The following is a 24,238-nucleotide window of genomic DNA, read 5'->3' as shown; positions in this document are numbered from 1 at the left end:
TTACATTTATCAATAGGTATAAAAAAGTAATTGACAAGACAACATCTGTTCATAATAAAAACTGTTAATAAACTAGGAATAGAAGGGAATTTGTCTTGATAAATGGTATCCAACCTAAAATTAATAAAACCTAATGGTAAAATATTAGAGGTATTCTTTTTAAAGACAGGTACAAGACAGAATTAGCCATTATCACCAGTTGTATTCAGTGTTTTACTGGAGGTCCTGGCCAATGTGATAAGACAAGAAAAAGACACAAAAGGTATAAAAACTGGAGAGAAAAAAGCAAAATCGTGGGTTTTTTGCAAATTATATAAATGTCTATGTAAGAAATCCAAGAAAATCTATAGAACTAGATGCAAGACCAATATACAAAACTTAATTGCATTCTCATGGAACAGCAGTAATTATAAAACCAAATTAGGAAAAAATTGCCACTTACAATATTAAGATCAACTATAAGGTTACCTAGGGATAAATCAAATAAAAGGCATATAAGACATTTATGGAAGAAATGTTAAAACTTTACTGAAATACCTCAAGCCTAAATAAACGGGGAGATATATTAGGTTCGCAAATGATGAGAAAATTCAATATCGTAATGATAGTATTAGTTCTGTTCAAATTAATGCATTGAGTGTAATTCCAGAGTTTCAGGGGGAAACCCAAAAATTCATAAAGAAAGCAAAAGCCATGAAAAGAAAAACCAATTTTGAAAAAGAACAAAGTCAAGAGGACTCGTCTTAGCAGGTGCCAGTCCTCATTCCAAGCCGCAGTACAATCACAGCGCAGTGTGGTTGTAACGGGGCCAGACAAACCGAACGGGGAACAGAAAAGAGCCTAGAAACAGACCCAGTGCGGACGGAACCCTGTAGAATGCCGGCGGTGGGGGGGGGCGGGGATCGTGAGTCCAGGAAACAAACTTCACTAAAAGGTACAAGAAAACTGCTCAGTACTGAAAATACAAATTTTGATTTCTGCCTCATTTATTGCAATTTACAAAAATAAATTTCAATAGGATTAAAGCCAGTTGGAGTCAGTTAAAAGCACACAGCCATCAGGAAAAGACCTATAAATTCCACTACCTTAAAATTTAAGTTCTTTTTTTTTTTTTTTTTTTTTTTTGTATAAGTTCTTTATGCAAAAGAGAAAAGACAGGGCCCAGATTGGGCGAACATGTTTCAATGCTCATTACCAGCAAAGGAGTAGATCTAAATTTTCTACAGAGCATTTGTAAGTCGATTAGAAAAAAGAAAAAAGAAAAAGAAAAACTATTTAAAAAGCTAGGCAGAAGTACATAGGAAATTGGCCAAAAAAGAAATTCACCTGGTCAATAAGCATATTCAAAGGCGCTCAGCTCACTAATAATCAGTGAAGTACAGATCAGCACTGAAACACAGTTTCACCCCCAGCAGACGGGTGTTAAACATTTGGCGAAACTAGGTATTGGCAAGGGTGCGGGGCGAAGGAGTTCCTACTTCTGATACAGTCTTACCGGGACTATGAAGGGTCTCAAAGAATCTGAGAGCAACTTGATCATATCAAGTAAAGTTGAAATTTCACAAACCCTGTATATACCTTGGTATATACCTGGTGACATTCATCTGTGTTTATGAGAAGAGACCATAAAAATGTTCATCCCAACATGATTGGTAATACTGTAGAATTGGAAGCATCAGAAATGTTCCTAAAAAGAGTTCTGAATACATAAATTGTGATATATTCACTCCATGGGAATCTGAATAGCAGGGAAAATGAATAAACCAGAGGTAAACCTATCAATACGGATACATCTGCCAAACACATCAGGGCGTTGAAAAAGCAAGTTGCAGAAGGGTGTGTCCGGGGCAATACCATTTATTTAAAGATTAAGTCACGCAAAATAATGCTACATGTCTTAAGTGTATGCGTACATGCTAAAATGAAAACACAGAATCATGCAGGGGACTGGTAGACACTGGATTCAGGGTCATGGTTACCCCAGGTAGATGGGGGGAGGAGGGTCAGGGAGGGGATAAGGGGGTTGCACCAGGCGCTCCAATCACATCTCTCTCTTTTTTTTTTTAATCTTAAGCAACTAAGGAAACATGATTTGACAAAACCACGAGATTGGGACGCTGGGGTATTTTTAATTCTGCATGTTTTTCTGTGTGCTTTAAGTAGCTCGTAAATAAAACCAGAGAAAGCACTAGAAAACATGCCTCTCTACTGATGACTTCAGGTTTTTTCCTCCCCTCTCTCCAGGCTCTCTTTAAAATGTGGGGCTCCCCGGACAAGTACCCCAAAGACATCCTGACGTACACGGAGCTGGTGCTGGACCCCCAGGGCCAGCTGGTGGAGATGAACCGACTGCCCGGCGGAAACGAGGTGAGGTCTCAGAGAGCCCAGGCCCTGGCTGGAATGGTCCTTTCCAAAAATGTCCCCCCAAGGACACAAACCCGTTTTTCCGTGTGCATCTGTGTCGTCACCAGGTGGGCATGGTGGCCTTCAAAATGAGGTTCAAGACCCGGGAGTATCCGGAGGGGCGGGACGCGATCGTCATCAGCAACGACATCACCTTCCGCATCGGGTCCTTTGGCATGGGCGAAGACCTGCTGTACCTGCGGGCGTCCGAGATGGCCCGGGCCGAAGGCATCCCCAAAATCTACCTCGCGGCCAACAGCGGGGCCCGGATTGGCCTCGCCGAGGAGATTAAACACATGTTCCAGGTGGCCTGGGTGGACCCAGAAGACCCCCACAAAGTACGTCAGGAAGCAGCGCGGCAGTGTCATTCACCCGGCTGGCGGCGTGTTTTCGGGGGGGTGCTAATAGTACCCACAAGGGGGTAGAAAAAGTCTTATCACCCTTTTTCTGTGCAAAGCACAGATATCCATACGTAAACAGGCATACGGTATCTTGGTATTAAAGTTTCATGGGAGTAGGAAAACGTGTGTAAACAGTAATGAAAGTTTATGACACTGAGCTAGTTCGTACATATAAACAGATATATAATATATATCTCCTGAATGGAAAGGTGAAAAATACATGCTCCCTGGCCTCTTAGATTTCTTTAAAATTGTCTGGGAGAGGTGGAGACACCACCTACAATAAAAGGCAAAATGAGTGGGAGAAAAGTACGCATTTTGTGATGTGAAAATGCAGGGGACAGCCATTCTTTGCAACCACAGCGTACATTCCCAAGGGGGCAATATTGCCCCCCCCAACAAAAGGGGACCAAAACGTGTGTGCGGCCCACCCTGCCCCACGCACACGAAAGATAGAGGTCTGCCCAGAAAGTATTCAGCCAGGACCTATGAAAAATGGATACATTTACTGAAGAAAATACAAGAAACATTGTACATAGGACAATGATGCCTCAGTCCCCTTCAGAGGAGGCGCCTTGGGACCTCACACAGTTCTCCCAATCTCTATCAGCTGCCCTGCTGTATTTTCCCGAATTTTATCAATGGTCTAGAATCTCTTCCCTTTCAAAGGTGATTTTAGTTTTGGGAAAAAGCCAAAAGTCGCAGGGCACCAATCTGGGTTCTAGCGGGGCAGGTACATTGTGGTGATGAAGCTGCCACTCACCAGTCGCCCACAGCTGCGGCCTCCTGAATCATCCAAATAGCTTCCTCGGAGAAATGTTCAAGCTTAACACACAATTCGATGCAGATTCATTTCTGTACTCAGTCATTTTGAATGTGACGGCCACACAGTACACATGCTTACTCAACGGCGTCTACCACCCCCACTGACTAGTGCGGTGAAGTCGTCGTCGTTCACGCGTGTGCATTCCAGTCCACTCTCCTTGGCGGCCACGTTACACGGATGTCGCACAAACCCTTCTCGTTATGTTAACGATGGCTGGACTCTTTCCGGACAGACCTCGTATACACGCACACTTGCAGCACTGTAATGAAATTGGGGAGGGGGACTGGGAATATGGGAAAAGTCTGGAAAGTCCCCCTAGGGGGCGACAGTGAAGGGGATTGAGAGACGGAACCCGACGAGGAAAGAAGTGAGGTCGTGTTGTAAGGGTTCGTGGGAGGCACTTCGCAGATTTTAGTTCATAGCTGTTGTTAACATGGTGTTAATATCAGGCACGTTAATGTGTAACTAACATCCTCCCTACATTGTCGGTATTGTTTTTAAAACAATGGCTGCCGAGGGCAGGAAACTGGATTCATAGCTTCACTGGGGTGTTTTGTTGTGTTGTGTTTTGTTTTAAGGGATTTAAATACCTGTACCTGACCCCCCAAGAGTACACCAGAATCAGCTCCCTGAACTCCGTCCACTGCACACACATCGAGGAAGAAGGGGAATCCAGGTAAATGACTTAGCAGGCGGCTCCCTCCTTGTGCCTGGGGCTCATTTCAGCTGCTGCTGGGGAGTCTGCCTCTTTGCCCCCCGGCTCGTGGCCGTGTCTTCAAGCGGTTGGTGTGCGGGTACAGTGAGGCCCTTAGCTTCCGCGCCAATGACTTAAATACCTGGAGTGTTGTGTAAGGCCACCCGTCCTTGTCATCCCCGAGTAAGCCGTGCCTCTCACCCAAATGGCACAGAACACAGGGAGAGTTAGCTCACATTCCCACGATGTCCCCGGTGCTGCAGGCTCACATTTTATGACCAAATTAGCCAAACTGATGCCGCAGTGTCATCTGGCAAGCTGCCAAGGGCAGGGCTCGGCACCACGAGAACAGCAAAGCTACTGGCTGTCTTTTCCCTGGAAAGCTGTGGGGGCTTTTTCAGAGAGGGTGACTGAATCAGAACTTCCCAGGCTGAGTTTTCTGGAATGTTAGTTGGGGACACGTGAGAAGGAAGAAAAATTTCTGTCGTCAGGTGGGGTTGGGAGACACCAGGTTGAAGAAGATCTAAAGGCCTCCTCAGAGCCTTTAATGAGCTGAAGTGCCGTGTGACTCTCAGCGGGGTTGGGATACACAGTGTCTCCCACACTTCGGTGGCCGTGGAGTCCTGGCTGATCGATTGTGGGCCAAGTGGCTTCCCGTGCACACCTGCGTCTCTCTGGAGACCAAATGGTGTCCTCCATTGCTTTAGGAAGAATGCACAGTGGAGATGACATTTCAGTAACACAGCCTGTGAACCATCTTCTGGAAACTTTGGGGCCAGTCATGAGGGTTCTAGACCTCCGCTCTCATTTCAGCTCTGGCTGCTTTATCACCACCTCCCAGGCCCTCCCCTTGCTTGTCCCTCCTGCCTCTCATGTCCTTGGGAAACGCATCAGCCTTGGATTTGGCGGGACTAGATCTTGGCCTCTGACTCGTGTTTGGTACCTACAGGTACGTGATCACGGATGTCATCGGGAAGGAGGACGGCCTGGGCGTGGAGAACCTGCGGGGCTCTGGCACGATCGCCGGGGAGTCCTCCCTGGCTTACGAAGAGATCGTCACCATTAGCCTGGTGAGTCCCCGCTCACTGCATTTTCTTTTCTGTCTCAGCTTCCCACTATGGAAACTTGGAAAGAGTCACCAAAGGAAGGAGAACTGGCTCCGACAATTGTTGACATGGAGCCCTTCCTGCTTCCTCACACCCCTGCCCCTGATACGGCATATTTTAGAGCCGGGTGTCCAACCTTTTGGTGTCTCTGCACCACTCTGAGAAGAAGAGCTGTCTTGGGCCACACATTAAATACTCTGCGACACGTAGTCACAAAAATATCTCATAATGTTTTAAGTAAATTGACGATTTTGTGTTGGGCCGCACTCACAGCCATCCCGGGCTGCATGTGGCCTGTGGGTTGCGGGTTGGACACCCCCTGAGCAAACTCCATCTCGTGTCTTTCCATCGGTAAATTTGATATTGGATCTTTACTAGATGAATATTTACCCCCAATATACTATTATGACCCCCGACGATACCCACGACACTTCTTCAATATCATCAGGAGCCAGTTGAGTTGCCAGTTATCTCAAAAATATCTTTTAATAGTTGGTGTGTTTGACTCAGGGTCCAATCTCTTCTTATTTAAAAGGTGTTACGTATTTAGAAGAGCGTTTGTTCGATTTTAACTGGATGAGTATCTTCCGCCTCCTCCCTCGGCCTTTCCAGCAGGATTTTCTGTTTTTAGGAGCAGGAGGGGCGATAGTAACCCTCAGTGGCAAATCTCATCTCTCACTCAGTGTGGGATCTTCAGTTGCCAAGGTGGGAGATGCTGGCCCTGCGTGTCTTCCTTGGGCTTCTGCTCTAGATGTTACCTACATGCTGCATGCGTTTCATACGTACTGCAAAATAAAAAGAGGGTTTATATAAAGAGATGTATTTATATATTTCGAAAATGTATTTATCGTGAAATATTATAAAAGATATTTATCTTGTATACTCCAGAAGATACACATCATGTATCTCATATATTATATAACTTACGCTATATTACATATTACATATACAACATGTGTCTTTTATAGAAACACTGTTGACTCTTGAACAACATGGCTTTGAACTGTGTGGACGCACTTATGTGCCTGGATTTTTTCCATAAACAGTGTAACTGTGTTTTCTTTGCCTTATGTCTTCTTAATAGCATTTTCTTTTCTCTCGCTTGCGTTAGTATAAGAATACAGTATACAGCACATATATATATATATATATATATATATATATATATAACTTAAAACTACATGCTAATCAACCGTTTATGTTATTGGTAAGGCTTCCAGTCAGTAGTGGGTTATTAGTAGTTTTTGGAGGAGTTGAAGGTATTTGCAGATTTTTGACTGGATGGGGGGGGTGTCAGCTCCCCTAACTCCTGCGTTGGTGGTGCAAGGGTCAGCTGTGTGTGTTTATTTATTGAGAAATAGTGTGGGACTCACCAGAAGTTACGAGATAGGACAGAGAGGTCTGGTGAACTTCTTACCCAGCGTCCCCCATGACAGACCTTCCACACACAGCACGTGGTCACCCCCGGGTATGGACGCTGCCGCCGTCCTCTGAAATGGGTGCCCCCCTCACTCGGGTCTCCCCAGTTTCACACACGCCCTCAGCCTTCCTTTCGGTTGTGTGAGCGGCTGCAACAGCTCGTGAATGACCCAGTGCAGGAGAGCTCCCCACATGCCTCTTGAGGAAGAGCCAGAACATTCCATGTCTGCTTTCTGGCTGTCTAGAACACTCTCCTTGGTTAGCTGTGTTCTTTCTGGGTAGGAAGCCAAGGTCAGGCGAGCCTGAAGGTCAGGCTTGGCCTCTGCTCTTTGGCCCTGGATCAGGTTGCCGGTGGCCAAGCTGTGGCTTCCATTTGTGTCCCTCGTGGTCCTGCTGTGGGGGCGGGCACATCACCCTCAGGAATTCAGAAGGGATCCTGTCCCCACAGGTGACCTGCCGAGCCCTCGGGATCGGCGCCTACTTGGTGAGGCTGGGCCAGCGCGTGATCCAGGTGGAAAACTCCCACATCATTCTAACAGGAGCCAGCGCACTCAACAAGGTAACGGCGAAGGGGCCTGGGGTCCTTTAATATCCCCCTTGTCCCCTGATGGGTCTTTCCCAGTACGAAATCCGTGTCTTCGTTCCTACGGATAGATATAAGAGCTGTTTTTCCAGTTTGCAGATATCTGGGCCTCTTAGGAACCCCACCCCCCAAAGGATTAGGTTCTATATTACTGGCATTCAAATTTCCAAAAATTATTTAATTAAAAAAATGATTAAAATTCCTAACACAGCACGACACATTGCAGAGAACTGGGAAAAGACCCCAAAAGTAACTGCTCTGCTGCTGGAATTTGGGTGTCTTTCCCTCTCATCGCCTGTCTTCACGTGGTTAGAATCTCAGTGAATGTGCAGGCTGGTGTTCTATCTTTCCCACTCTGTGAAAACGTTCCCACATCGCTATAAAGCTTCCAAAATATGATGTCTGCCAAAATCCCACCGAGGGTCTCAAAGTCCCGCCCCAGAACCAGCTGCATCTGCACCCACCAGGACCTGGTTAGAAACGCAGATCCTCAGGCCCCGCCCCAGACCCGCCGAAGCAGAAACCCGGGGAAGGGTTTCACTTTTGAGGTGACCAAAGTAACCCCAAGTAACCCTAATCAAGGTGATCAAAGTAGACACTGCTTCTCAAATTGGGCTGCATGTTAGAATTATCTAGAAGTTAAAAAAGAAAAAACCAAAGATTCTAATAGAGCTGGCCTGGGTGCAGCCTGGGCATCTGGGTTTTTGAAAGCTCCCTGGGGATTTTAATGTGCAGCCAGGGTTGAGGAGGAAGGGGTACCGGCCGGGCGGGACCCTGCTAACCGTGCTGTGGCCAAGCAGGTCCTGGGCAGAGAGGTTTACACGTCCAACAACCAGCTGGGCGGCGTGCAGATCATGCACAACAACGGCGTCTCCCACGTCACCGTGCCGGACGACTTCGAGGGCGTTTACACCATCCTGGAGTGGCTGTCCTATGTGCCAAAGGTACAGCCTGCCCGCCCACTGCAGCCTAGATCCGGGACCCTCTGCTCTTCTGTTCATCTGCCGAGTGGTGTAGGAGCGCGGGGAGTGGGAAGCCCTGCAGACGTGGCTGGGTGAATGTGTCTTTGTTCCTCCCTCCTTCCCTCTCTGGCACCCAGCCCTGTAGTAGTTGTCCTTGGCTTAAAAAAAAAAACAGCCAAGGGATGTCATCGCCTCTCAGCAAAAGAGGTAACATCGGACCGTAGAGAATCCTCTGATGACAGTCAGGGGGGACTGGATTCCTGGCTTCCTCCTCAGTAGCAGCCAGGCCGGAGGACAACTGAGTCTCAGTTTGCTCATCTGTGAAATGGGAGTAACAGTAGCCTCCCCTCCTCACCCGCCCCTAGAGAGTTACCCTGATGACTCAGTGATGTGACGTTTGGAGCTCGGCACTTGGTAGGTGCTCACCAGATGCCACGCAGAGCTGTGGTAATTAGCTCGTGGGGCTTGGGCCCGGGCTGCCCAGCAAGGCGTAATCATCGTCAGGAGAGAGAAGCACAGAGAGCAGGTCACAGGCATTGTTGACAAGCACAGAAAACAGAATCGCAGGCCTGGCTTTCTTTTCTAGGATAATCACAGCCCGGTCCCTATCATCACGCCCACGGACCCCATTGACAGAGAAATTGAGTTTTTCCCCTCGAGAGCCCCGTACGACCCCCGGTGGATGCTTGCAGGACGGCCTCACCCAAGTAAGTCCTCCAGCGTTAGACACGGCCTCGGGTGTCCTTTCTGGGCTGGGATGGAGGAGCCCTGAGTTAGAGCACTGGTGTTGGGGGGACGATGCTGAGGTCAGACTGGGAGAGGGGAGAAGTTGGAATTGTGCTCTGTGCTTTCCCCAAGCTATTGACCGAGGGGGGAGGGAACTGGCCTCTGTTTCGGCAGGGGATGGGTGGAGAGGAGGGCAACAGAGGTCATGACCTCCTTCCCCAAACTGCCCCCTGGTTCTATAGGTGGGAAACCCAAGGCTGACGCATCAGAATTTCAAAGACTGCTCCTCTCTTTGCCCTTCCTCCCTCTCTCCCTCTCTATTTGGTTAAACCTTCATAAGGGAGCTCTCCATGAGTTTACCCAGGACAGGCAACTTAACCTCTTCTACACACACATGCACACACGTGTGCAGATGCTCACGTACCCCCACACACACATGTGTTAACACATGCACTGGCACACGCAGTCTGTCCCTCTCTGCAAGCCACACGCTTGTACCCTGGAGGTATACAATTACGGTCCGGGCACCCAGGCAGAGCAGAAAAGCTGAGCTCCCCTGTCACCACCATCCACAGTCTAGAATGTCACAGGCTGCCTCCTTCAGACATCTGCCGCTCACCCCGTGGCGGGTGCGGACGGGTGCCTGGCGGGAGCACGCCGTGCTCCGCCCCCACCAGGAGACCTGTGGCTTGCTCCCCCTCTTCTGTGCCTCTTGCCCTTTCTTACCTATGAGCACGGAGGGGGCTGGCTGTATCATGATTTAGAAACGTCTGACTTCTTAGGACGGTTTTCCCTGTGTAGCCAGGCCAGTCCTCAGGCCGAGGCTGAAGTTGGGCCGCTCCATTCCCAGGTGCCCAGCCCCCCTCAGCTGCAACCTGAACCCCATCCTGCTGTCTGGTTGTTCTCATCCAACCTGCAGCCGCATTCACCATGGTGTGGGTTTAAGTCACCACTTCCTTTCCAGGGGTGGCTGACATCATCACCTCTCTCTCTCACTGGGAAGTTGAACACATTATTCTCTGTTAAATGGGAAGGTAAATGGTTATTAAGCTACAGCCAGCAGGTCAGGGGTCAGGGATGAGTTTTTCGGGGCCGACAGTCCCTTTCTGAAACCTGTCAGCTCTTTTTGCCTCTTGGGAAGAAAAGGCAGAGGCTCAGATTGGGGTCTCCGTGTGTTTGGCATTGATGGGAGTTGATGTTGGATATTCTAATCTATATGAACTGAATTCCTGACTTAGTGTAGTTTTTGCAGCCCTATTTTTTTGTTTTTTGGTTTTGCAAGGGGTTGGGATCTGCGTGGTTTTAGGGGGAAGAGGGGTATTTGGGCTGCCAGGTCAAGGTCAGGCTGTCCCTAGAGACACCACAGAGCAGTCTGCCCTCCCAAGCAGACCCTGGGGGTCCTCACTAGCCTGGCCCCTTAGCCCCAGCTTCTGCCTTCTGCCCACAGCTCTGAAGGGATGCTGGCAGAGTGGATTCTTCGACCAGGGCAGTTTCAAGGAAATCCTGGCTCCCTGGGCCCAGACCGTGGTGACGGGACGCGCAAGGTAACCCTGAGGACGGAGCGGGCTGCACGCACCCGGCCTCACCAGGCGCTGGACTCCCGGGCACTGGGACAGGCACTTTCTTCTTGGGCCCAGGATTTTCCAAAAGAAAGACTAATTGGGGGAATGGTTTTCTGAGTGATGAATTTCTTCATAAAGTCTCAATTTGTCTATGGCCTTAGGAGGCATCTCAGCCACCTTCTTGCTGGGGGCAAGGACCCCAGCCCTTAGTAGTGTCCACCCAGGGACAGGGTCCTCTAGCCACGGGGGCCACAGACCTCTTTGGGGATCAGAAGGTGGCCCTGGGTGCTCTTGCTAGAAAACTACCCAGATACTTAAAACTGAACTCCCCTTCAGGAGGGCCACAGGCAGGGAGTCCCTGTCATATATCACAGCTGGGGAAAGGCTTAACTGCTTGAATGCCTTCAGAGCCGAGCAGCTCACTCCTCAGCCATGTGTGTAGCCACCTTCTTAGGTAACTCCAGTGGCCCAAAAGCTCCTCCTCTGCTGGAGCCCGAAGCAGCATCCTTCTGATTTACGGCTCAGATTCCTTGCACAATGAAGCTGCTGTAAGTCCGGGCTCTGGAGCGGGCCCCGAGGTTGAGCCCCGGCTCTGGCCCTTACCCTCTCTGGCCTTTCACCTCCTCATCTGTAAAATGGGGATGATAATTCTGCCCCCAGAAGATTGGTGTGATGATGAGAGGTAATAACATACGTTAAGCATTTGAGCTGACCATACATGCTCCCGAAGTGGTGGCAGCTGCTATTCTCCTGATTATTGTCATTGATCCCTACCTCCCAGTGATAGATAGGCAAATGCTAAGCCTCATATAGGCAACTAGTTGCTTCTCTGTAGGTGTTTCATTGTGAAACATCTTTTAAAACCTGAGGTGAACTCTCCCCTGTTCTCGTGGAAGCCCTTCTGTTATTTGAAGCCTGCTGTCCACTCCCGTCTCGTGAGTTGTTGGGTGACAAAATAGAGTCACCTGGTGACACATGCAGCACAGGGCAGCCGGGATCTATTGGTGACAGTTGCTGACATTGTGGCATTCCATGAGCTGAAGCTCCTTCAGGCTCAACGTCACTCAGTCCTTGCCAAATGCAACTTGGTGTCTAGACCTGCACTGTCCAGCGTGGTCACTGCTGGCCGCAGGCGACAGTTCAGATTTAAATGAATTAAAAGGAAAGAGGATGATGTGTGAGCTCCTCGGTTGTACTCGCCACATTTTAAGTGCTCAGTGGCTACACGTGGCTTGAGGCTGCTGTGCTGGACAGACCACACAGGTAGAGAACGTGGCCATTATCACGTAAAGTTCCAGCAGACAGCACTGCTTCAGACTGGACACGGGCCCGCCCTTCCCTTCCCTTAATGGCTGTGGCTCCAATAAGGGTGCCAACAGGACCTTTCCAGCCTGTCAGCTTATGAGGCGCTTACTGCTTTGGGCAGCTGCTTTGTCTTCCAATAAAATAACCTGCCAGTGCCCTGGCCGGGTGGCTCAATTGGTTGGAGCATTGTCCCATATAGCAAAAGGTTATGGGTTCGATCCCTGGTTTGGGATACATATGGGAGGCAACTGATTGATGTTCTTCTCTCACATCGATGTTTCTCTCTCTCCCCTTCCTTCCCCTTTCTCTAAAATCAATAGACATATCCTTGGGTGAAGATTAAAAGTAAATAAATAAAATAAAAATAGCCTGCCAGTGACAACAGCACCGTCCCCGAGCGCCGCCATCTGGCCATTGCTGTCCACTTCCGAAACACCCATGCAATGGGCCTAGGGGGGCCCCATTGCCCCCTAATTTGCTTGGGGGCTGCCGCCAGGCCCCAGCTCACCTGTGCTCCACCTTGCAGGCTGGGGGGCATCCCTGTTGGAGTGATCGCCGTGGAGACGCGGACAGTGGAGGTGGTGGTGCCCGCAGACCCTGCCAACCTGGATTCCGAGGCAAAGGTGAGGGGACTGGGGAGCTGAGGCTGCTGTTTCAGCCGGCTCGGTGACAGGCAGGTTGCGTACCTGCCTCGCCAAACTTGCAGGAGACGTGGCCCCAGGGGACTCAGCGCCATTTCTCCAGCACTCTCCCTGCGGGTTCCATCAAGTCCCACACCACCTCCCTCCTTCCTCAGAAGATGACAGGTCCTTGTGAATCCCTCCCCCTTCGTACCCCCTCCCTGTTGATGTTTCTAGGCTGGGCTTCTACAAGGAGCTCAGAGGCCACAGGGCCGGTCTTAGGATCCTACTCTGTGGCCTTGACTGGCTCGGGGTGCCTCTGAGCCTTGAGTGGGCAACAGGAGCCTTTCTGGGCTACAGGGTGAGGGTCTAGGGTAAGGGTTCTAGAGACCAGCTTGGGGCCCCCCTGTGAGCCCTGGCCCTGGTGTTGGTGCCAGCGCTGGCTAGGTTGTCCGCCTGTCCCATGTCCCGAGGTCACTCTGGCACAGCGGATTCTCATCCAGCTGGCTCTGCATTGCAGATCATCCAGCAGGCAGGCCAGGTGTGGTTCCCGGACTCGGCCTATAAGACGGCCCAGGTCATCAAGGACTTCAACCAGGAGAAGCTGCCCCTGATGATCTTTGCCAACTGGAGGGGCTTCTCCGGCGGCATGAAAGGTGAGGCAGCCTCCCCAGTGTGTGGTCCCACCACCGTGTTAGCTGAGCCCCCCACAACCCTGAGGGTGGCAACAGTCTAGGCAGCAGCCCCTTTCACAGATGGAAAACTCACCTCACCAGGGCTCCTGGTGTGACTTGCTGGAGGTCACGCCGTGAGTGGCAGGGTGGGGAGGGGCAGCCCCAGAGCTGCCCAGGGACCAGGTGCTCACGTCCACACTTGGGAAGATGAGAGGGTGCGACTGCCGTCTTCCTCAGAGGCCGCTGTGAGCCCCCGTGACCTGGCAGCTGTACGAGCGTTTCTTAGCATGCTTGAAACACCCCGAGCGTGTTTGGAGCCACCGTGGCTCAGTGGGGTGCTGTCATCCTGGTAGGCCTGGTGTGAATCCTTGCTAGCTGGGTGCCCTCTCTGAGCCTGTTTCCCTTCTCTGTGCCGGGGGATGACAATAGGGCCATCCTCAGAGAGGGCCAAGGTAAGGATTCGCTGAGCCGACCTCTGGCACATGGCGGTGTTTCTCAGTGTGGTTATGGTTGATTTTATTATTGCATCATTGTTTCCATGTAGGGTGCTCGGCACTTGGAGGACACGTCTTGGTGTCCCCTGGAAAATAGGGGCCGAGCTGCTTAGGGGCAGGAGGGAAGGGACTGCATGATTCTGTGTGCTAGAAACGGAGGGAGAGTACAGAGCTGAAAGGAAACTTAGGGTTCGGTCACTCTCTACGCTTCCCTTTACGAGTGGGGACATGGAGGCCCAGGCAGGGAGAGTGACTTTCCCAAGGTCACACGGACACACAGCTCTCTATCATGAAACAGATGGTAGAGCCACCAGTGCCTGGTCCAGCTCCTGACTCTCAGCCCAGTGCCCTTTCATGGCGCCGTGAGGCCTCCCAGCTGAACAAGCCTCCCCAGGCCCCCCAGGACAGCAGAGGCTTTGCTTGGGGCCGAGTGCTGGGGTCTGAGGCCACCTCACCGGCTGGCTGCTTCGCTTTGCTTTTCAGACATGTATGATCAGGTGCTGAAGTTCGGCGCCTACATCGTGGACGGCCTCAGGCAATACAAGCAGCCCATCCTCATCTACATCCCGCCCTATGGGGAGCTCCGGGGAGGCTCCTGGGTGGTCCTGGACTCCACCATCAACCCTCTGTGCATAGAGATGTATGCGGACAAAGAGAGCAGGTGGGTGTGTCACCCTCAGCCTGGCTTAGCCTTTTCTTGTTCTCAATGCCAGTCCTGAGGCCCCATCACCTTGGAGCCACTGGCTGGGGATCTCGGGGGCGTTCTGAGTTTCTGAAGGATGGAGAGCCTCCAGTTTTACCCAAAATTAACATCCAGTGTCCAGTTGGATTTTCTCAGTAGAGCAAGTGGCTGAAGCACAGAGGCAGTAGAGGAGTTGTCTTTCCTTTCATAACTTATACTCCTCTGCTTCCCAAGGAAGTTGGCAATCAAATAAGGAAAGACGAAAAGCACCTGAGCTTCCTGGCAGCCAGGATGAAAAGGGAAACATGACTAGTCATCTACTTTTTACTAAACTCCAAGTCTCTCCCAAAGCTATGAGTTCCTTGGGGGCTGTATTTTATCCAATTTTATAACCTAGGGCCTAGCACAGTAACTCCTAGTGGGTGGTCAAGAAATACCGGCCAATTAAATGATTTAATGAATACTTGTGTGAGAGGATACCAGTTCTTCAGGGGAGAGAAATCTCTTTGGTACTTTTTTACACCGGAACTCATCCCAGGAACTCTTACAGAAAGGATGATGACAGTAATACTTGGAACACAGTGTTTGAGTGCCTTCAAAGTGACAACTCACTGCTACGCGCCAGGCGGGATATAAAGGCCTTCAGAGTAGTTCTGCCCAAAATACAGGCATAGTATTCTTGTATTCACTCCCCTACTCATTCATTCATTCAGTGAATGTTTATTGAGTACCTACTGTATACCAGGCAATGCTGGGCATTTTGATACAGTACAAATGAGCTAACCCTGTCCTGCCTTCAGTGTTCCTGGACAGCAGCCTCTTTAACTTTTCACTCTGGCTGCCAGGAAGCTCAGAGGTACATAAAGTATCCCTCAGGGCTTCCAAGCTATCAAAAGAAAAGAGGGCAGGAGGAGAATAAGGGGTACGTGAGAGGGTTGGAAATGGGAGGGCAGTTCACATGGTACCATGTTGGACTCCTCATCGTGCACCTGTGAGCTTTGAGGAGACCAGAAACAGCACCCTAGCTCTAGGGGAGGGACATTAGGGAGGTTAGAAAGGACTGTGGCTGAGGAACAGGAGGGTCGTGCTGGAGAAAGTCATACACTCTTAGAACTGAAAGGGCCTCCCAGAGTTCGGAAGAGTTTCTTTTAAAAAGTGGACTCAGTTCCTCATGTTATGGACACAGAAGCAGATGGCCAGAGAGGGAACGTGAGTTGCCCAAGGTCACACAGTGAGTCCTTGAAAGAACTAACAACAGATACTCAGATTTCCTGGTCCTCTTGCTTCAGCCCCATGTCCCTGTCTGTCTGTCACTTACTGGGGGACCCCCCCCCACACCTCACACCTGCTTCTTTTTTTTCTTCAGGGGGGGTGTCCTGGAGCCAGAGGGAACAGTGGAGATTAAGTTCCGAAAGAAAGATCTGGTAAAGGCCATGAGAAGGATCGACAGCACTTACAAGAAGCTCGTGGAGCAGTTAGGTGAGAGGGTCCAAAAGGCACCAGCTCTCAGAGGTTGAGAGGCCCAGGCCCCTCTGTTGTTGGAGGTTTCTAGCCCATTAAGAGTAAAGTGAAGACATAGCGAAACACAGCTCCAGACTTGTGAGAGATTCTAAATGTCCACATAGAGCAAGTGAGCCCCTTTAACGTTAGAAAACATAGGCAGTGCCTTCGTGAATTTATCAAACACAAAATATAACCATTGAAATATTTTGGACCAATGAGGAACATCAGAATTTTGGTACCAAAATGCTCCTTTAGAATTTCCAATCAGACATAAAGTATTTATAGTTTACCAATATTGTTTGAGTGGTAGCTTTGTGTCACTTGTAGCTTTAGGTGTAACTCCTTTACAAGTCCACATTAGGTGGCAGTGTCTTTATAACTGTGCCGTTCCCAAGATTTGTGGGGGTTGGGGGGGTTCTTCAGTTTATTATCACAGTGATGCTGATCTGGTGGAATGAGTGGGAAATGTTCCCTCTTATTTCCTGAGTTGGAATTGGCATTGTCTCTCTAAATCTCTGGTAGGAGGTCTCTACCTAAAAATTTATCTTCCTTATGTATAGGACTATTGGCATTATGTTTCCTCTTGGGTGAGCTTTGGTAGTTTGTGTATTTCAAGGAATGTGTCTATTTCATCAAAGGTGTTGAGTTGGCCTAGAGTTGTTTATAATATTCTCTTCTTAGAGTTTGCAATGTGTATTGAAATAGTAGCTGCTGGTATCCCGCAAGCAGAGTGGGGGTGATGAAAGGGGGCAGAGTTATTAAAGTTGCAAGTTGAATGCCATCTCGCACTGTGGGTGTGTTTCTGACACTGGTGAGCAGCTTCATTTGGGGGCACCATCAGAGTGAAAGCTTGGGGCTGTCCTGTGTGCGGCAGGCCTGTCCTGCAAACTCCGGTTTCCTCCCTGGCCCGCAGGCAATTCTGAGCTCTCGGACAAGGACCGCAAGGACCTGGAGGGCCGGCTGAAGGCCCGGGAGGACCTGCTGCTGCCCATCTACCACCAGGTGGCGGTGCAGTTTGCCGACCTCCAAGACACACCCGGCAGGATGCTGGAGAAGGGCGTCATCTCTGTAAGAGCTTGCCGCAGCCCATCCTAAGGTCACGTGGCTTCCAACACAGGGTAGAGATTTGGGCTCCAACACTGCATATTAGAATCACCTCGGGAGCTTAAAACACAAACCCAGTGCCCAGGTGGCTCTCCAGACCAATTAATCAGAAATTCTGGAGTGGGAATCGGACATCAGATTTTTTTAAGAGATTCCAATAGGTAGCAAGGTTTGGGAACCACCAACCAGTCTGATACCTGTGTGTATCTTAACTGCTGGGCCAGATTTGGGAAGCGGTGTTTCTGTCCTGTGTTCACCCACCACTCACCACGACGACCTCTGCCCTATTGCCCCACCCCCCAGAGGACATCCTGCAGTTGGCTGCTGTCCCTGTGTCCCGTGCTAAGCCCTCCATGCCCCTGGAGAGCCAGTCTAGAGGCCTGGCGAAGTCCTGGCTCTGCCACTTCTCCGGCAGGTTCCTTCGCCCCCCTAGGCCTCAGCTTCTGTCGTGTGAAATGGGAACCATCACAGAGCCCGTGCACACTGCAGGGCTCCGCTGCGGGCGGCGTCCTGTGTATCCCTCCGCCCTCTCCCGGTGCTCAGGCCTGGCGCTTGTTCACAGGACGTCCTGGAGTGGAAGACCTCGCGCACCTTCCTGTACTGGCGCCTGCGCCGCCTCCTGCTGGAGGACCAGGTCAAGCAGGAGATCCTGCGGGTCAGCAGTGAGCTGAGCCACGTGCACATCCAGTCCATGCTGCGCCGCTGGTTCGTGGAGACGGAGGGGGCTGTCAAGGTGGGCCGGGGCCGGAGTCAGGGCGGGAGGGCGGGTGGTCATTGTGGGGAGCCGAGGGTGGGCCTGCGCAGCAGCGGGGTCCCTCTCTGAGGCAGCTGCTGCCCCCTCCCCAGGCCTACCTGTGGGACAACAACCAGATGGTGGTGCAGTGGCTGGAACAGCACTGGCAGGCGGGGGACGGCCTGCGCTCCGCCATCCATGAGAACATCAAGTACCTGAAGCGAGACTCGGCGCTCAAGACCATCCGGGGGTGAGTGGCCCACTGCCCCTTGGACTTACCAGCAAGTGTAGAGCCAGGAGTGGCCTGCAGCTGCCTGTCCCCAGAGCAGAACCCACGGCACTGCAGTGTCCCCGGGCTCAGCTTTGGGCACAGCACAGCCCCGGGCCCCAGCCCCGGCAGAGGCCATAGCTCCCCAGAGCTGTGGGGCTGCAGTGGTTTCAGTTCCTGGACGTTGTTGGAACGTACGCGGTGACTTGTCCAAGGTCACAGCTAGAGAACCCACCTTCTAAATCAGTAGGCCTCAGGCTGCTCGCTCCCCATTGGTATCACCTTCCTGGGCGATTTCCCGCCCCCCATTCCCACGGGGTCCCCTGGGAGGAAGGTGGCAGATCACATGGGACCCCATTTGGGGCATGAAGCTGACGTTCAGGGGAAGTGCCATGCCTCGGGTCACACAACTAGTGACCAGAAGAGTCCACTGTTACTCCTCGAGGCATTCTGACCCCCAGGCCATATTTTGTCCTGCCTCCCATGGTGACCACAAAAGGAAGAGGTTCGAGAACTCAGGTTGTCTACCCAGGAGAGTGACATGGCCCTGCACGGGGATTCTCAGGGCCACCCTAAGGCCCACTGAACTAGTGGCAGCCGTGACCTCCAACCCTTCTCTCCTGTCCCCTGCAGCCTGGTCCAAGAAAACCCCGAGGTGGCAGTGGACAGCATAATGTACATGAGCCAGTACATTGGCCCAGCCGAGCGGGCCCGCCTCACTCACCTCCTGTCCACCATGGACAGCCCCATGGACAGCCCCATGGACAACCCCGCCTCCACCTGAGCCCCGCCTCCACCTGAACCCCACGGGCAGGAAAAAACCCGCGACCCGCCGACTGCAGGCCCTTGCCAGGACCTTGGGTTTGCTTTTAAAAAAAAATAGTGTCCTGGGCATTTCTGCAGAGTCACTGGCCCCCAACTCACTCCTGTCTCAATAAACCAGTCAGGAGGGCCCCTTCCCGGCAGAAAGAACCTCTTCTCCATCATCGGGAAGTGTTCGTTTTGTCTCTTAAGACATTTTGGCTGCATCGCTGAATGGAGTGGAACCCAAGCGCCCGAGTTACCTTTTCCTTCCTGGGCCTGGCATGCAGGATCCAGGTGTCCTTTTAGGCTCGTTTTTTATCACATCATAGAATCTTTTATTATTTTTTTTTTACTCTGAGACCAGCTCTTGATGTAAGCATCTTCTGTGTTTCAGCAGAATAAGGAGGCCAGGAAAGAAATAGAGAAGCAAGACGAAGGAGAGAAGCCTATTTTTGTAATGATGCTATTTGGAGACTGCCAAGTCACCCAGGAAAGGGTACAAGTGATTTTTTTATTAAGAGAATAAAATGAAACCTTGTTCCCCAGATGTCCCCTAGTGAGTCACTAGGGATGTCCCGTTGGCAGGCCATGCTTAGCGCTTATCAGCGGGGACTCTGTTTTTGAGTGAGGAGAGCAAAATGAGCAGAACTGCCTGGCCCCGAGGTCCAGGGCCTTTGGAGGTCTCCTCTGTGTGGCTCACCTCCCTCTGACAACAAGGACAAGCCCCTCCCCCACTGCAGGGTGGGCCACCCTTTCCATGTACCCTCCTGCCCTGTCGGGACTACGGAGGTGGAGGAAAGCCCTCCCCAAACGCACAAGCTAGCCTGTTTACAGGCACCCCCACTGTGATTGCCACTACCCCCTTGGAGGGCCCCTTCAAGCCACCATCCCCTCACCTGTTGCCTTGACGTCCACAGCAAGATCCAGCCCCAGGGGCAGAGCTGTTGGTTTCCAAGGCCAAGACCACGCCCGCTTGCTCAGGGAGGCCTTTGTGACACGCCCACCAGCTCTAGGCTCTGAGACAGATGAATTACTTGCGCCATCTGGAGGCTAGGGGAGAGGGGATCCATGCTGCTTTGGGAACCGGAATGTTTTCTGTGTAGGGGATGCCCTCTGGGTTCTGGAGGGGAAGACCAGTTGAGTAATAGCTGCTACCCAGGAATGGTGGGCGTAGGAACCTACCAGGAGATGTGTGGAATAAATTATTTTTAAAGGAAGCACTTGGGCCTTGACTTACTATCTGGATGGGAAAAGGCTGGCCGCCTCCCTGAGCCACTCCCAAGAGTTCACCACCCTCCTGCAGGTTTGCAGGAGGTTTGCAGTGAGCCCAGAGCACCGACTTCGTCTCCTGCCGGGAACACCCTTCCCCCTTGGTCTTCGCCTGGCTGACTCCAACTCATCCCTCAAAACCCAACTCAAATGGGGCTTCCTCTGTGCAGCCTTCCCTGACCACCTTCCTACTACATTGTAGCCCCCCATGCTCCCCCTTTTGTGCGGTGTATGAAACGTGGATTTGTAAATGAAATGTTTACCTGGGGACCCCAAGATCCTTCGGGCTGCTGAGTCGAGGGTGAGGTTGGGACAGCAGTCTATTGGCAGAGAGGGGACTCCCTTCTGGATGGGGAGCTACGAGGCCACCTCCAGTGACATTCTCTATCTGGTGACACCCTGACCCATGTGGTTTGTCTCTGAGCCATTTCGTGAGCAGGAAGCACAGGCCGAGAGCCTAGGAGTAAGTTTTTATCTTTTCTTGTGGTAGAATACACGTAACAAAATTCTCCATGTTGAAGTTCAGTGACATGAAGCCCATTCATTGTTATACCACCGTCCTCACCACCTGTCTCCAGAAGATTCTGTTGACCTCAGACTGAAACTCCAGGCCCTTTAAACACTAGCTCATTTCCCGCTTCCCCCAGCCCTGACAGCCACTGTCTACTTTCTGTGTCTGTGAGTTTGGCTCCTCTAGATACCTCACGGAAGCAATCATACAGGATTTGTCCTGCTGTAACCGGCTTACTTCACGTGGCGCAGGGACCGCACAGTGCATCCACGTTAGAGCCCGTGTCCGCATTTCCTCTTCAAGGCTGAGTAATGTTCCATCGCGTGGCTCGGCCACATGTTATTTGTCCATTTCCTCACTGATGGACGTTTGAGCTGCGACTGTGAATAATGCTGCTGTGAACGTGGGTGTACAAATACTCGTTCAAGATTCTGTTTTCACACCGTTTGGCTTTATACCCGGAGGTAGAATGGCTGGGTCATGTGGTGTTTCTGTTTAATTGTTCTGAGGAGCCTTCACACTGCTTTCCCCGTGCCTGCACCCCTTCGCGCTCCCACCAGCAGCGCATCGGGTTCTGATCCCTCCACATCCTCACCAGCACTTGCTTATTGGGCTTTTCCTTTTTAGTATTGGGTTGGCCAAAAAGTCCGTATGGTTTTTTTTCCATAATATAAAAGACACACTTTTCATCATTAACTTTATTGATTTGGATAGTTTGAGTATGTCAGCTATCTCTTGCTATTGGCTTCTAGTGGGTAGAGGCCAGGGGTGCTAACATGTTCCAGTGCATGAGACAGCCCCACAGCAAAGAATTGTTTGCTCAAAATGTCAATAGTACCAGGAAACTTCGCAAACCACTTTTGACACATTCAGTCAGCCACAGCACCTTCTCCACACACTGCTCACATCTTTTTTGTTTCAGTTGTGTTTTCACCTTTGCTGAGATAATAAAGCGGAATACACTGAAAATGTTGCACATCTTCCATCTTCACTATTAAATGGCTGCACAAAAAATCACCAATTTTGACAAGTTTTTAAAAAATGCATGCTGATAGGACAGCTGTCACAATACAGTCTAACAAAATTGTTTCGAATGAAGTTAAAGACAACTAAGCGCTATGAGAACCGTCATAGGGAAAAAATGTAACAGACCCTTTTGGCCAACCCAGTAGTACCCATCCTCCATCGCTCCATCGATGGAGTCTAGAAGTAATTTTAACTCCACAGCCACTGAATCTTCTTACTTGCATCTCTTAAACAGCGTGGATGAGACATGCAGACCCCAAGAGAAAGCCTTTCATTCCCCAATTCTCCGTCTCCACTTCTGTCGCCCACCCAGCTCCTCCTGCCCAGCTGCGGCGCCTTCCTTCCTCTGTCCCTCCCTTCCTTCCTTCCTTTTGTTCAGGAAGTTCTCCACGGTCCAGTCCCCAGTTTTGGTGTTCGTCCTGCCACCTCCAGGCTCGGGCGGCGACACCTGGGTGGGAGGTTGGGCATCCAACATCTCTCAGAGGTGGCGATGCCTGGCCCCAATACCTCAGGTCCTCCTCCTGACCATATCTTTTATCCCTCTCCCTAAACCTCTGTTAATGAGCCACCATTACCCCAGGCAGCCGCAGGAGACGGCAGACCTGCAGACAAGGGCTCAGATCCCTGCCACCGCCTACCCTCAGAGGCTGTAGCCCAGCCAGCAGCTGGTCAGCCCGCAGACTCTGGGGAAGCAGCGTGGCTGGAATCCCGCCTCTCCCCTCCCCTAATCACAGGTAAGCTGCTCAGCCATTCTGAGCCTCAGTTTCCTCTTGTGTAAAAAGGGCGACGTGTTTGTTTCCTGTGGCTGCCGCCAAAATCACCACAAATTCAGTGGCTTAAAAACAACAGGTTTGTTTTTCTACAGTTTTGGGGGTCAGAAGTCTAAGGTGGGGCTCGCTGGGCCCAAGTCCGGTGGAGGCTCTGAGGGAGGATTCTTTGTTTTTTGTTTTCTCTTTCCAGCTTCTAGAGGCCCCGTTCCACCTTCACAGCTGACACGGACCCTCCTGCCTCCCTCTTTTACTTACAAGGCCCCTGTGGTTGCATTGGGCTCACCTGGAAAATCCAGAATACGCTCGCTGTCTGAAGGGCAGCTAATTAGCAAACTTAATTCCAGCTGCTGCCTTAATTCCCTTTCCTATAACACGGTCACAGGTTCTGGGGATTAGGATGTGGCCACTACTGGGGCTGGGGGCGTCATTCTGCCCACCGCAGGGCTTGCGAACAGCTTTGCCCCACGAGGAGGAGGAGGAGGGATAGATGACGTGTGTGTGGCGGTGCGTGTAGCCCAGGTAGGCCCCCACATGTGTTAGCCGGTGTTGTGATTATGTGGGCGTTAGAATGTGGATGGTTTCTCATGGGGCGGGGGGAGAGAAGCCGCAAGAGCCCCTCTCTGAGCCTCAGTGTGGTCATGTGGGAAGAGGGGCCACCCCACCGCCCCGGGGGCTGCCGTGCTGTTTCAGGGAGGTGCTGCGGCCTGCGGCGGGTGCTCAAGCAGGGATGGTTTGTGTTTTCGCCTGTTCGCTGCCCAGCTCCAGGGAGAACCTCCCTGAAGCCTTGTTCCTCCCGTCTCTCCTTCGTGCTTCCTTCCCGTGTCAGCGTGGTCCCTGCTTGTGACTCTGTGACCTTGGTGTGGTTGCCTTGACCGTGCATACCTGGCCCTGCTGGCTGGGCGAGGAATGGGTGTCAGGCCCCGCCGGGGTTGCCGGCCCTCTTCACCTGGTCACCCATCACTCAGATGCGATCCCCCCCAGTTTAGCGCCCCACCCCATCACTTCTGCAAAGTCCCCAGGGTGATGCCCACTGGTTTGACCCACATGGCCGGGTCACTTGCCCTCTGACCGCAACCAGTCACTGGGGGGCAGCTGGAGGCTGTGACGCCCTCTTTGGCTAGGCTTGGACCACAGGGCCACTCCAGAGCCAAGCCAAGGAGGGTGCGGGGAAAGGCAGCCCAGGGTGTCGGTGGTAGGCTTTTCTTCCTGGGTCCTGCCAGCAGGGCCCGTGCAGCACTTCCTAATACCACCCCAGTTCCCCCAACACCCCACCCCCCACCCCTTTCTTACTTGCTAAGTGTCACATGGGGGAAGCCCACAAGCTGCTTCCTGGCCATGCTTAAGAGTTAGACTCCTCATGACTACACCCTTTTGCTGTTATCTGGGGTGGCAAGTCACCTGCTTAATGCCTCAGTCTCTCCATCTGCGAATGGGAGTAATAACCGATGACACGCCGGTTAGGGTCGTCATGAGGACTGAATGCGCTAATTCACGGCAGGCAGCGCTGGCTGTAAAGGGCGCAGCTGCTCACACCTGCCGCTGCCTTCGACCCCACGCACCGCTGAGCTGCGGCTCTGCAGTCAGGCACAGTGAGCTCCATGCGGCCTCTTCCGTTGACCGGGAGTCCCACCCAGCCTCTCTGAGCCGCGAATGGGAGTCACATCCCTGCCTGAGAGCCTGCCTGTCCGGAGCCTGGCACTGAGGGACAGTGAATGGCAGCCGTGCTAATTTTTTAAATAATGACAAACTCCTCCTAGTTTCAGGCACGATAGGAACTTGGTGTCAAAAGGCCT

General features: G+C 51.6%; 1 protein-coding gene across 5 annotated transcripts in view; it reads left to right on the top strand.

Moving 5' to 3' along the window:
- ACACB (acetyl-CoA carboxylase beta) overlaps positions 1-20,089 on the top strand; it is a 94,274-nt gene extending 74,185 nt beyond the window's left edge. For all 5 annotated transcript variants that reach the window (XM_045201029.3, XM_045201028.2, XM_024567216.4 and 2 more), the window contains 16 exons: positions 2,245-2,367; positions 2,472-2,741; positions 4,209-4,306; positions 5,274-5,394; positions 7,298-7,408; positions 8,233-8,376; positions 8,981-9,101; positions 10,568-10,664; positions 12,514-12,610; positions 13,128-13,263; positions 14,259-14,436; positions 15,824-15,936; positions 16,874-17,028; positions 17,627-17,797; positions 17,911-18,047; positions 18,699-20,089. In XM_045201029.3, the coding sequence (XP_045056964.2) occupies positions 2,245-2,367; positions 2,472-2,741; positions 4,209-4,306; positions 5,274-5,394; positions 7,298-7,408; positions 8,233-8,376; positions 8,981-9,101; positions 10,568-10,664; positions 12,514-12,610; positions 13,128-13,263; positions 14,259-14,436; positions 15,824-15,936; positions 16,874-17,028; positions 17,627-17,797; positions 17,911-18,047; positions 18,699-18,849 (2,223 nt within the window). In that variant the 3' untranslated portion in view covers positions 18,850-20,089. The remainder of the gene's footprint in view (positions 1-2,244; positions 2,368-2,471; positions 2,742-4,208; positions 4,307-5,273; positions 5,395-7,297; positions 7,409-8,232; positions 8,377-8,980; positions 9,102-10,567; positions 10,665-12,513; positions 12,611-13,127; positions 13,264-14,258; positions 14,437-15,823; positions 15,937-16,873; positions 17,029-17,626; positions 17,798-17,910; positions 18,048-18,698) is intronic.
- Positions 20,090-24,238: the final 4,149 nt, after the last annotated feature.

The sequence above is a fragment of the Desmodus rotundus genome, chromosome 7, assembly GCF_022682495.2.
Source record: "Desmodus rotundus isolate HL8 chromosome 7, HLdesRot8A.1, whole genome shotgun sequence".
Classification (NCBI taxonomy): Eukaryota; Metazoa; Chordata; class Mammalia; order Chiroptera; family Phyllostomidae; genus Desmodus; species Desmodus rotundus.
Note: the sequence above shows the minus strand (reverse complement) of the source record. Positions and strands in the feature narration are given on the sequence as shown.